This window comes from Mauremys mutica, chromosome 4 (assembly GCF_020497125.1).
Source record: "Mauremys mutica isolate MM-2020 ecotype Southern chromosome 4, ASM2049712v1, whole genome shotgun sequence".
Lineage (NCBI taxonomy): Eukaryota > Metazoa > Chordata > Testudines > Geoemydidae > Mauremys > Mauremys mutica.
Window position 1 is genome coordinate 90,924,830 of NC_059075.1, and position 13,203 is coordinate 90,938,032.

At 40.8% G+C, this 13,203-nt stretch overlaps 1 protein-coding gene across 4 annotated transcripts in view; it reads right to left on the reverse strand.

Annotated features, from left to right (window-relative positions):
• The window catches only part of DCDC1 (doublecortin domain containing 1), a 434,351-nt gene that overhangs the window by 243,967 nt on the left and 177,181 nt on the right, over positions 1-13,203 (reverse strand). For all 4 annotated transcript variants that reach the window (XM_045012463.1, XM_045012462.1, XM_045012461.1 and 1 more), the window contains exon 10: positions 10,641-10,811. In XM_045012463.1, coding sequence (XP_044868398.1) covers positions 10,641-10,811 — 171 coding nt within the window. The remainder of the gene's footprint in view (positions 1-10,640; positions 10,812-13,203) is intronic.

A 13,203-nucleotide genomic window follows, 5' to 3' on the forward strand; every position in this document is an offset into this window, starting at 1 on the left:
TGGAACTTCAGCACATGTTTAAAGTGAAGCACATGCTTAAGTGCCCTCTTGCCAGGGCCGGCGCTTCCATTAGGCGACCCTAGGCGGTCGCCTAGAGCACCAGGATTCGGAGGGCGGCATTTTGTGCGCTCCGCATGGGGCACACGGGAGCTTCCGGTTCCGCTCCCATCGCGCCGCCGAAGAAGGACCTTCTGCCGACATGCTGCGGAAAACAGCGGCAAGCAATTGAGCAGCTCAATGACTGCCGCTGTCGCCTGCGGCATTTCGACAGAGGGTCCTTCTTCAGCGGCGCGATGGGAGTGGAACTGGAAGCTCCCTCGTGCCCCGTGGGGAGCGCACAAAATGCCGCCCCCTGAATTCTGCCTAGGGCGCCAGAAACCCTGGCGCCGCTTCTGCCTCTTGCACAGGGATATTTTACTGAACTGGGGCCTACATACAAATCACTAAGAAAGCTTGAAAGCTATAAAAAGCTAGTCTGAGATTAAGATTAAGTTTGAAGTTTTAGAAGCTGTTATAAAAAAAACCCATAACAAACACAATTAAAGCCACTTCATCTAGATGTCGCAAACCAACATGGAAGCTTCAAATACTAGGAAACTGCCACATAAAGCCACTGATACTTCAAGATCACCATTCAGGTTTTAATTCCTTAAGCTTGGTTAAAAATCTAACTGTGGTAGAACAGTAGATTTCCATACCATACACAACATTGCTCAAAACAGGTATGCAGATCATCCCGGAAGTTTCTCTCCATAAGAGCTAAAGCAAAAGCAAAATTTGGGGATGTTGAATAGCTTGCAAAGAGAAATTTGCAATAGATTCAAAAGGCAAGAAGCAAAAAAATGGAGAACTCACTGATCAACATCTCAAATATGTTGCTGTGATGTACACATATATTTATTTGTTCTTATCTAAGTAGTCTATGGAAGAAGTAAATAAATTATACAGAGCATCATTCTGCCACCACTATACACTTTGAATAGGACCTCACCTACACATTTTGAGCAGCACCAGTTCCACTGAAATCAATACACAGGATCTGGACCTTAATGAGAAGCTATCTAATCAAAATCAAATACTTCACATCATATATCCACATAAGCACGCAACTTCAACACTGAAATTCAGCCACTTCTGAAGAAAAGACATCTCGCAGGCAGACAACAAATGCAAAACCCATTGTAGAAAAGGCTAGGGATAGGAATTTTTTGACAAAGATCACTTATTTGGGGATAAAATAATCCCATTATGAAAAATGCTCTAGAATTTTATTGTCCACGCAGAGCAGGCAGTGTAGGGGTTTTGAAGGTCCACCCAAAATAACATTATAAAGCAAACTGCATCATATTTATATAAGGGTGAAGGGCTAAACTGACCCAGCCAAGAAATACTCAAGGTATTTGATTCTCATTGACCTTCAATGAGGCATAGGCTCTTAAATCACTTTTGAAAATTAAAATGGGGTGGGAAGGAAGGGGAAATCAACTATAGTTGCATCAACCCCTTAAATGCCAGACAAATCTGAGGAATATGCCATTTACACAATTCAGGATTAAAAGTCTGCATTCTGCTAAACAACAGTGACAAAGCAACAACTCCCAATAGACACATGACATACAAATTTGACATTCCATAGAAATAAACAATAGAACTTTAAAACAATCTAGCCTAGGAGGACAAGCAGAAGTAAAACTCTGCTTGTTAAAAATATTGTAAGAATGCATTTCATCAACCTATTCTTCTAACGTTCTCCTTTACTTAAAAGGATATGATTTGGTTATATATGATTTAATTAAAACTCAGGCTGCACACATACAATGCTTGATTCAATGACAATTTAAGATGTATAGCAAGACCTGTCATCATCTGGGAAATAGATAGGCAAGTATTTACTGGTTACTGAAAATCAAACAGATTTTTACCCTCAGATTAATCTAGTGTTAGCAACAGGAATGTACCCATTTTATAATGAAATAATAGTAACTATACATCAAAGGCAAGAGAGTTGTGTTAAGAAGAATAAAACAAAACACTTCTCATCAAAGGTAACCGCATTTTCTCCCATTTTATAAATTAAAGGTCTGACCCTGGAAACCTTTACTCACATGAGTAATCCTTACACGAGAACTCCTACTGAAGTACATGATCAAGCCCTTAAAAGCAGACATAAAAAATATGGGCAGGAAATAAAGGAATTAAAAATTGGTAGTTACAATTAATAAGTATTTATTGCAATAGATATTTTAGAATTAAAATTTCTGTAAAAATACAGCTTTTATTATACAGTACTGTACACATGCTGCTATAAGAAAATGTTCCTTGGGCCCAATTCCCGTTCCCATTGAAGTCAATGGCAAAAGTTCATGTGGTTTATGTCTAAAAGCAGTTTATGTGCTGCCTGGCTTTTTTGTGTGGAATATAATTCATACTACTAGAGTACATAGTGCAAAATATAATCTCATATAGACCGCTATCTATTCTGACATACTACAATGAAAAAAATCCAGAGTACAGTAATGAAACAATAAATAATAACATTTAATTTTCAATGATCAATAGAAACATTGTAACATCAAGTAATATCCCTGAGCATGCTGTAGGCCAGGGGTAGGCAACCTATGGCACGGGTGCTGAAGGCGGCACGTGAGCTGATTTGCAGTGGCACACACACTGCCCGGGTCCTGGCCACCGGTCTGGGGGGCTCTGCATTTTAATTTAATTTTAAATGAAGCTTCTTAAACATTTTAAAAGACTTATTTACTTTACATACAACAATAGTTTAGTTATATATTATAGACATAGAAAGAGACCTTTTGAAAATGTTAAAATGTATTACTGGCACGCGAAACCTTAAATTAGAGAGAATAAATGAAGATTTGGCGCACCACTTCTGAAAGGTTGCCTATCCCTGCTGTAGGCTATAATAGCTTAAGAAGGAATAGGGGGGAAATGAAGTTATGAGTACTGAAATTAACAAAGTCCCTGGCAGCTACTGTCAATTTGCATCTCTGAGATGAAAATCACAAAAAATAGTCTTGCTGACATACTTCTCAGTATAAAGGTATAGCTGATGCATTGTTAATAACATGATTGCAATCCAACGAAGTGGGTATTCACCCACGAAAGCTCATGCTCCAATACGTCTGTTAGTCTATAAGGTGCCACAGGACTCCTTGCTGCTTTTACAGATCCAGACTAACACGGCTACCCCTCTGATACATGATTGCAAGAATATTTACTCCATGTTTAGCCCAAAAAATATAAGCACAATACACTGAAGAGAGCCAGAAAACAAATATTTTGAAAATGTCCCACGCTATCAATGCATCTTGTGAAGTTAGGTTTTTTTTTAAGAATTTATAAAAATGTAAACACTGTATGCCATTCAGTAACTACCTGAGCATAAGGCATAAGGCTAAACAGTCCCAAGAGAAGTTAAACATACTGAAGTTTGGATATTTTTCTTAGCTTAGGTTCTTTGTTATTTAATGATGAACACATCTTTTTGCTGATTCAATACCTTTTATTCTATGTATCCATAAGTTTGTAATGAAGAAATGACCAACTATAAAGGGGTAAAGAAATGTACTAAAATAGCTTGAGCCCTCACAGATTTGTACCCTTTGCAACAGAAAATGTGCATGGATATAGAGGAACAACCTCTTAAAAACAATAATAGAGTATGAATATCTGTTTAGGTTGAATGTGTATAGTGTCTTATTCACAAATGTGAAGATATATTACTTTTTCTGAGTAGACTCTGTAGAAAACCTGCCTATGATGCATGAAACTTTTATTAATTGACTCCTTAGTCTCCTATTAGGCCAGCAAATAAGTTGTTTCAGGGCACTGGTTAAAATTTAGGTAGGAAAATTATAGTTTTGTGAAATAATCATGTGAAATAGAAGCATAAAGCATGTGTTTAATTTCGGAGTTTAATATGAAAAGTACTATAAGTGAGGACAGGCAAGAAGGAAAATTTTCAGAAACATTGAAGTGGTAAAGAGTAAATTAACTGCTGTGTAGAAGGTCAATCTTCCTGAGACTGAAACATCTAAACTATGGATTTGCAATATTACAGTTACATCAGTGTCTACACCAGTGAAAAAAACCTCAGTGTAGATCAGCCCATTTATATCAGAATACTAGTTATATTTTTGAATCATCTACTATTCTTGTTGACTTCCTAGCAATAAAGTCGCAGGACATCTACAGACCTGTCAAAGAATATAGAGAAAAAACCTGCCTCGTTACAAAAGACATTGCATGGGATCTAATATTCCAAACTAGATGTAGGGCTCTTAGACATGTTATCAACTCAGTAATACTCCTGCAGTATATTAAAAAGCAAGAAGCAAAGGAAAAGTCATATTTTCCAGAATGTAAACAGCGACTTATGAGTGTACTTTACATTAGAAAAATACATTCAGGTACCTCTCAAAACCAGGCCTATTCATGGTGTGGCCTTTATAATCTTGATGGGTTAGTATCACCAAATGTTATCTCAGGTCAGTGACTGTGCCACAGGTTCAAGCCCTCAAAGGACTACAGTATCAGGATTAGCAGGGGAGAACCACCATTAGAAATATCATTAGGTTTGGAGACTATAGGAACACACAAGGGAGAGTGACCACAAGTAATACACGCATAAATTATCAAAAAGTCGGTTACTCACCTTTGTAACTGTTCTTCAAGATGTGTAACTCATATCCATTCCAATTAAGTGTGCGCACGCCGTGTGCATGATTGTCGGAAGATTTTTACCCTAGCAACACTCGGTGGGTCGGCTGAGGCGTCCCCTGGAGTGGCGCCCTTATGGCGCTGGATATATGCCCCTGCTGACCCAATGCCCCCTCAGTTCCTTCTTGCCGGCTACTCCGACAGAGGGGAAGGAGGGCAGGTTTGGAATGGATATGAGCAACACATCTCGAAGAACAGTTACAAAGGTGATTAACCGTCTTTTCTTCTTTGAGTGCTTGCTCATATCGATTCCAATTAGGTGACTCCCAAGACTTACCTAGGTGGTGGGGTCGGAGTGAGATGTCGCGGAGTGAAGGACCGCTGAACCAAATGCAGCATCACCCCTGGACTGCTGCACTATCGCATAGTGGGAAGCGAAGGTATGTACTGATGACCAAGTTGCTGCCTTACAGATCTCCTGTATGGGCACATGAGCCAGGAAGGTGGAGGACAAAGCTTGAGCCCTAGTAGAGTGGGCAGTAAGGTGCGTAGTTGGGACACCAGCCAAGTCATAGCACACACAGATGCATGATGTAATCCAGGATGAGATGCACTGTGTGGAGACCGGGAGGCCCTTCATCCAGTCTGCCACTGCTACAAACAGCTGGGTTGTCCTCCTAAAGGGTTTTTTTTTTGTTCGATGTAAAAGATGAGGGCACTGCGAACGTCTAGGGAATGCAGCTGCTGCTCTCATCGAGAAGCGTGTGGCTTCGGGTAGAAGACCGGAAGGAAGATGTCTTGGTTGACATGGAAGGCAGACACCACCTTAGGAAACACCGTATACGGTGGGTCTGACATGAGGGCTCGAAGTTCTGACACGTGTCTTGCCGAGGTGATAGCGATGAGGAAAGCTGTTTTCCAGGAAATGTACAGAAGCAAGCAAGTGGCCATCGGCTTGAATGAGGCACCCATTAGCCTGGATAGGACCAGGATGAGGTCCCATGTAGGGGCTGGATGCCAAATTTGCAGGTACCCTTGAGAAACCTGCTGACCATGGAATTGGAGAAAACAGAGCGCCCGTTTTCGCCCGGGTGGAAGGCCGAAATTGCTGCTAGGTGTACTCTGATGGATGAAACTGCTAGGCCTTGCTGTTTCAAGGACAAGAGATAATCTAGGATGGTAGGTACTGGCACCTCCAGAGGTGCAGTATTGTTCAGGGCACACCAGCAGGAGAAACGCTTCCACTTGGCCAGATACGTGTACCTAGTAGAGGGCTTTCTGCTACCCAAGAGTACGTGCTGCACCGAGCGGGAGCAATGCAGCTCAGATTGAGTTAGCCATGCAGCATCCATGCTGTGAGATGGAGGGATTGCAGGTCCAGATGACACAGTAGGCTGCAACGGGGGTGGAATTGGTGTGGTCACCGACAGATCAAGGAGAGCGGTGTACCAATGTTGCCTGGGCCATGCCAGGGCGATCAAGATTATGCGGGGTGATCAAGATTGTCTCTTCGCAATTTGAGAAGGACCTTGTGGACCAACAGGAATGGAGGAAAGGCACACAGCAGATGATCTTTCCACAGCATCAGGAAGGCATCCGATAGGGAGCCCGCGGAGTGCCCCTGGAGAGAGCAGAACACCTGGCACTTCCGATTCTCGCAAGAGGCAAAAAGGTCTATGTGGGGAAACCCCCACTTCCGGAAAACAGAATAGATAAAGCCTGGGTGAATCGACCACTCGTGAGCCAGGAAGGACCTGCTGAGGTGACCTGCCAAGGTGTTTTGGACTCCCAGGAGAAATGACGCCACCAGGTCAATCAAATGGGCTATGCAGAATTCCCACAGGCAAATGGCTTCCTGACAGAGCGGAGACGATTGCGCTTCCCCTTGATTGTTGATGGAAAAACATGGCCATTGTGTTGTCTGTGAAGACTGCGACACAATGGTCCTGAAGGTGTTCGCGGAACACCTGACATGCCAGGTGTACTTCTCTCAGTTCCCGTACGTTGATGTGCAGGGTTATCTCTTGTGTGGACCAAAGGCCCTTTGTCCGAAGGTCCACAAGGTGAGCACCCCAGTCCAGAGATGATGCGTCCGTGGTTATGACTAGGGAGGGCTGTGGGGCATGGAATGGCATCCCCTCACATACGAAGTTGGGGTTCAGCCACCAAGTCAGGGAGGTTAAGACTTCCATCGGTACCATGAGCACCGTGTCTAGATTGTCTCGACCTGGATGGTAGACTGAGGACAGCCAGGCCTGAAGTGGACAGAGGCATAGTCCGGCATGTCTGGTCACAAAGGTGCAAGACGCTATGTGTCCCAGTAGACAGAGGCACGTGCATGCTGTTGAGGTCCGGAAGCTTCGGAGGCCATGGATAATGCTCGCCATGGACTGGAAGCGGGCATGTGGAAGGCACGCCTGGGCGAGATCTGAATCCAGGACTGCTCTGATGAAGTCTATTCTCTGGGTCAGCTGCAAAGTGGACTTTTCGACATTGAGCAGCAGGCACAGCTGTCTGAACAAGTTCATGGTGAACCGAACATGGGATTGCACCTGGAGCTTGGATCGACCCCGAATGAACCAGTCGTCGAGGTACAGAAACACTTGGATTCGATGTCGACAGAGTGAGGCAGCTACGACAGCCATACACTTTGTAAATAACCTTGGTGCTATGGATAGGCCAAAGGGGAGGACAGTAAACTGGAAGTGTCGTTGACTGACCACAAAGCGAAGGAAGCGCCTATGCGGCAGTAGATCGCTATATGGAAGTATGCGTCCCTCATGTCGAGGGCAGCATACCAGTCTCCAGGATCCAGGGAAGGGATAATGGTCCCCAGGGAAACCATGTGGAACTTCAACTTTACCATAAATTTGTTGAGTCAGCGCAGGTACAGAATGGGCCGTAGCCCCCCCCTATGCCTTGGGGATTAGGAAGTAACGGGAGTAAATCCCCTTGCCCCTCATATCCCTTGGAACCTCCTCTATAGCTCCGATAGCCAGGAGCGTCTGCACCTCCTGTAGAAGGAGTTGCTCGTGAGAGGGGTCGCTGAAGAGGGACTGGGAGGGAGGGTGGGAAGGGGGGGACAAAACAAATTGAAGTCAGTATCCACTTTCCACCGTGCGTAGGACCCAGCGGTCTGACGTTATGCGGGACCACGCAGGGAGGAATTAAGAGAGGTGGTTGGAGAAAGGTGGGGAAGGATCCTGTAAGGAGACTGGTGCTCTGCCCTCAGGTGCACCTTCAAAAGTTTTGTTTGGGCCATGCCGATGGTTTGGGGGGGCCCTGGTTCTGGCCTGTCTGAGGACCAGATTGCCTCGTCCTAGCATCGTGGCTGCATCTTCTAAAAAAGTCCTGTCTCGGCCGGGGATTAGGGTAGGTGCTCTGCAGTTGGGGTCGTGCATGGGGCGCGTGCACAACTAATTGGGATTGATATGAGCAAGCACTTGAAGAAGAACATCCTTTTATTAACAATTTCATTAAGCAGATGAATGATGCCACAACTATTGAAATATACAGAAATGGAGAAAAAACATAAGATGTCCAGTATTCACGATTTCATACTTCCATCCCATGGGGAAACATTAAGATGAGTAAGAGAATCATCAGATGGGTGTTTCCTGATGGGCTTTCCTACCCACTTAGACTAGGCCACACATTTTATCCTGAGTTTCTTTTGTGCCCACTACACTCATACACCATATCGATACCTATATTGAATTTCGTGGAAGTCAAAAAGTACACCTTGAGGTGACTGAACCATGAATGGAAAACTGACACAATAATCAAATAAACAAAGATCTTGTGGCTAAAGTATGTTGCTTCTCTGACATATTGGCAACGTGCCTGTCAGTAGTGTGTGCGCAGAGTACTTCTAGTCCTACAAAGCTGTTGGAGAATTTATTGAATTGCAGTTCCATTTTTCATGTTTTCTGTATAGACTTGCACAATGCTGCTATTTCAAAGGCTTATTTTACAAATAAGTTTTGATGTGACACTTGCGAAGTCCTGCACACACACTGGCAATTAATTACAATTTCAAAATTAACCACCAAAATTAATTTGCTGCTTATTGCAGCAAGTCCAAAAGCAAGTCCCATGAGACTCCTTAGGAATTTTAAAAGATTAATTTTTGCTTATAAAAGCCTCAACATAAGTTTTTTCTAGAAAACCATAATCTTTTACAATTTGTAACCATAAGGACTCATATGTACTATGGTCTATGTGCATCTGAGGAGTAAATCTTCACAGCCCTTTCTTAAGTTTGAAAGCATTCTTCTAGTTTTAAAAATGATATTTGCACATAGGGATCCAGTGCCTTGAAACTGCAGTCCAACCAGACCTAGCAGAATCAAGTGTACACACTCATGATCCTTTGCTTTACATTACCAGTGATGAAACAGGAATTTAAAAAATAAACAAATGTAATGTGTCTAAAGTGGTTGCAGTGACCACAATCAGTGTCCACAGGACTTCACTTATTTTAAGATGGAAGCCCTCATGGGACTCCTAACACTGCCATACTTTTATAAGGATAGCACTATATCTTCCAGTGTTATTTTTTTGTATAGATGTGTTTTTTTCAATGAATAGGGCATTGTAAGCCAATTTGAAAGGAGAAGACGCATGGATGATATCAGAAGAGTTAGAATCATACAAGAGACCTCATCAGATGAAGGGAAAAAACATTCCCCATGTTATATAAAGTGTTATGGAAATGACTTAAGCTAAATTGATCTAAAGCACTCAAACTGAAATAAGTGTTTGCACAAGGGAGTTGCACTGATTTATCTACATCAGTTGAAATTGTTCGAAACTGATTTAGTTAAATTGGTACAACCAGTGTGTGTAGACAAGGCCTAATTTATGTGAAGCTGCCTCAGAACATTCAGGATTTTCCGCAAGAGTGCTACAGAATCCAGCGTCCAAAATTTAAGTTCAGCTTTCAATGGAGTACACAAGGCCTAGCCTACAGTAATTATAGAGAAGTAATACTGTAAATTCTGAGGTAACCCTGGTTCTGATTCATTTTTCCCTTAGACCAAAGTAGATCAGGAATAACTTTATAAAGAAGTTTTAACTGGAGTACACCTGATGTACGTGAAATAGGAATCAGAACACATATCCATTTAGGAGGACAAATGGGACATTTTTAAGGGTAATTGTTATATTTATATACATAATCTACATATCATTTTTGAGCACCGAAAATGATGCCAAACCACAGGTCCTTTGCTGACCATAGGCCCAATCCAAAAATTCAACAGAATTCAATAGAAAGACTCCCATTCATTTCAAAGTGCTTTGAAGCAAGGCTCGTGGGTTCAGTCTGTGCATCCCAGTGGAGATGCTGAGCAACAAAGGTCATGAGCTGTGGAAGTTCCCATCTGGCCATGTGCTGGGAGCACTGACTCAAGAGTAAGACTTTATTAGGATGAGGGGTTTTTTGGAGAAATTAGTTTTAACTATGATTTGAAGCAATTAAATTTAGCCTCTGTCAAGTCTGCTCTTCCACATTTGTTTATGCATTGTCGTGACACCAGACATCTTCATGCAACTGCTGAAATCTGTAACAGCCATACTGGCATCACTAGGAAACTTAAAAGAGCCCTCAAACTTCATGGAGCCTATTTTTAAAAAAAAGTTAATTTAAATGCATCAATGCTTTGATCCCAGCCCTTCACAGCTGGAATATAATTGGCAAATAAATTCTAAATTTTACAAACTTTCCTTTGTTGTTTATTTTAATTTCAATTATTTATTATTAGAGAATAGTGTCCTGGAAGAATTGTATTATAAGTAATGAAGAAACATAATCCTCATATTGAATAATACAAGACTCAAGAACAAATATAATTCACAATTCAAAGTAGGTATATTTGATATCAGTGTCTTAAAGACAAAGTGGGTTTTTTTCTTTGTATCAAGATGGAAAATTGTGAAAGCTATTAAACTACACCCACCTTTAGCTGCAAGCCTTGTGAGAGAACAATGTTTGCTGGAAGCCTTTTAATGTGTTGGTAGACATAAGAGGCACACTGCTCCTGCTCAGCCTGCAATTGTGGGGCAAGTTTTGAGAGGTGACCTTTGTAGCTCTTGATAGCCACTTGCAATTCCTCAATCAGCTTGTTCACCTGAAGGGTTAAATTACAAGAGCTGTTAGCAAGAGGCAATTGTTGATGTCACACCTATAAGAATTTTCATTACAAACCTGAGGGAAAAGACAGCTTTTCAGTGCAAACTTTGAATGGAAGTTTAGAATGTATTTGATCTCTCTGTATACCTACTGTTTGTGTCTGACAGAGAAAGACCACACAAGAAATATACACAACAGAGGTGATGGGTGAAACAAACTTTTTTTATATATATATATTTTTCTGGTTATGGATGGCCACAAAGTTCATCAGTAGGTACATATGCGTGATCATCTTTAATTAATGAGAATGTATCAGTCATTAAAATCCTCCCTTTTTAAAAATCTTTTCCATTCACAAACAGATTGGTTATAGTCCATAACATCACCAGTGATGCATAATGGATATAAATAAATTTGTAATTCAAGAAGAATGGTTCTACTGGAATTACATGTGCTTGGATATATTTATTTATATTTTTTTCCAGATTCCATAGCAGCGTTTTTAAGACATTTACGTGTCTTTAATCGGAGGTGCTCATATTTTTATTTTAATGAGAACAGTGACTACAATTCCTCGTGACTCCATAAATCAATAAAAGAGATGCTCTACTTAGCCACAAGGTTTGAAAAAGTTTCAAAGATGGCTTACCCATTTAGGGGTAAAAATGATATTTGGGAGACACAATATTGGTGCTACAACTAGAGTTTAGAACTCATATCCTGGGAACTATTAGCAACAGCTGCCAATATAAAATATGCAACCACCAGCATCATGAATTTAAATCCAGCACATCCCCTTTCCAACATCCTGTGAGTTGAAATCAGCAGGGATGCTATGGCAGACAGTTCCCAGATTTGAATTGAAAGAATATTTACACTACGAGAGCTTTAGAATTATCCATCCCTTTGGTTCCAGAAACACCACATTTCAGGGTATTCATGGCATGCTGCAAGACTTATCTATTTATAGAGATAGTTTCATAATTAATCCTTAACATTTTGGTCCAAAATATGGAGCTATTTTTTAAAAGAGCATATACACAATTCATACTAATTTGGAGGTGCAATTACTATCACTACATGCCCATATCAGGTATTTTTGCACATGATAGAACATAGTTATGCATCTAACCATACTTAATAATTGCATTTTTCATATGCAATTGTGCACCTAATAATGAAAATCAGATCATGAATATCATTAGTTTTGTCAATCTTTAAGAGATGAGTAGGGTGGAGTGAGCATGGTCAGTAAAAGAATTATAGCTTTGTAGTGCATATTCAGACACTTTTCTTATTGTTCTATTTTACTGAATTTTTGTATAGATGGATCGAGAACACCACACAGGCAACTGTGTTATATAAGGTTATACACAAACTCATTTATAAGTTTTAAAATAAGAACAAAGTTCCTGTGGCTGATGCTACTAGATTAGAACTCTGAAATGTATGTGTAAGCTTTGTCAGAATTTTTCTGTGCTATATTTAAGAGATTTGAAGATATTAACAAGAATTTTTTTTGATTAAAATCACATACAGAATATCCCTCTATTATTACTTTGCAAGATACACAGTACTATGGCATAAGATTTCTAAATTCCTGCATATTTAAAAAGACTATGGACATTGCTATATGGGACTAGATCACTGATTCATCCAATCTAGTATTCTGTCTCTGAAGAAGCAGGTACTAGCTGTGTCAGATGAAAGAGGGGAGAAGCTCCATAAAGAACAAGTACAGAATAACCTGCTTACAGCAGAAGTTTCCTCTTAACCCTCATCAGTTAGTGGCTTATGACATGAAGGATACTTTTTAATCAAATGTAATACAATTGTGGATGTTCTCATTATTGATATTTATATCTAATTCTCTGTTTAAAGCCTACTGAGGCTATGTCTACACTAGAGAACTTACAGCGGCATAGCTGTACTGATGCAGCTGTGCCACTGTAAGATCTCTCATGTAGTCACTCTATGCCAACGGAGAGAGCTCTCCCATTGACATAATTAACCTACCCCCAATGAGTGGTGGTAGCTATGTCAGCAGGAGAATTTCTCCCAATGACATAGCACTATGCACACTACCACTTATGCCGGCATGATTTATGTCACTTAGGGGGGTGGAATATTCACATCCTGAGCGACATATGTTTTATGGACATAAAGTGGTAGTGTAGACATAGCCTAACCTATTGTACTAATTAATACGTTAAGTGCAATTTACAAAAAAAGAACATCTTTTGATCAGCTTTATGTTTGTTGCTTTTCAATTTTATCAAATGTCCTTTATTCTTTTAGTATTAGGGAAAAGTAGATAGATGTTTCTGATCTACCTTCTCTATACTGTTCATTATTTTTGTACATTTATCATGTTCCATCTTATTCTTCTC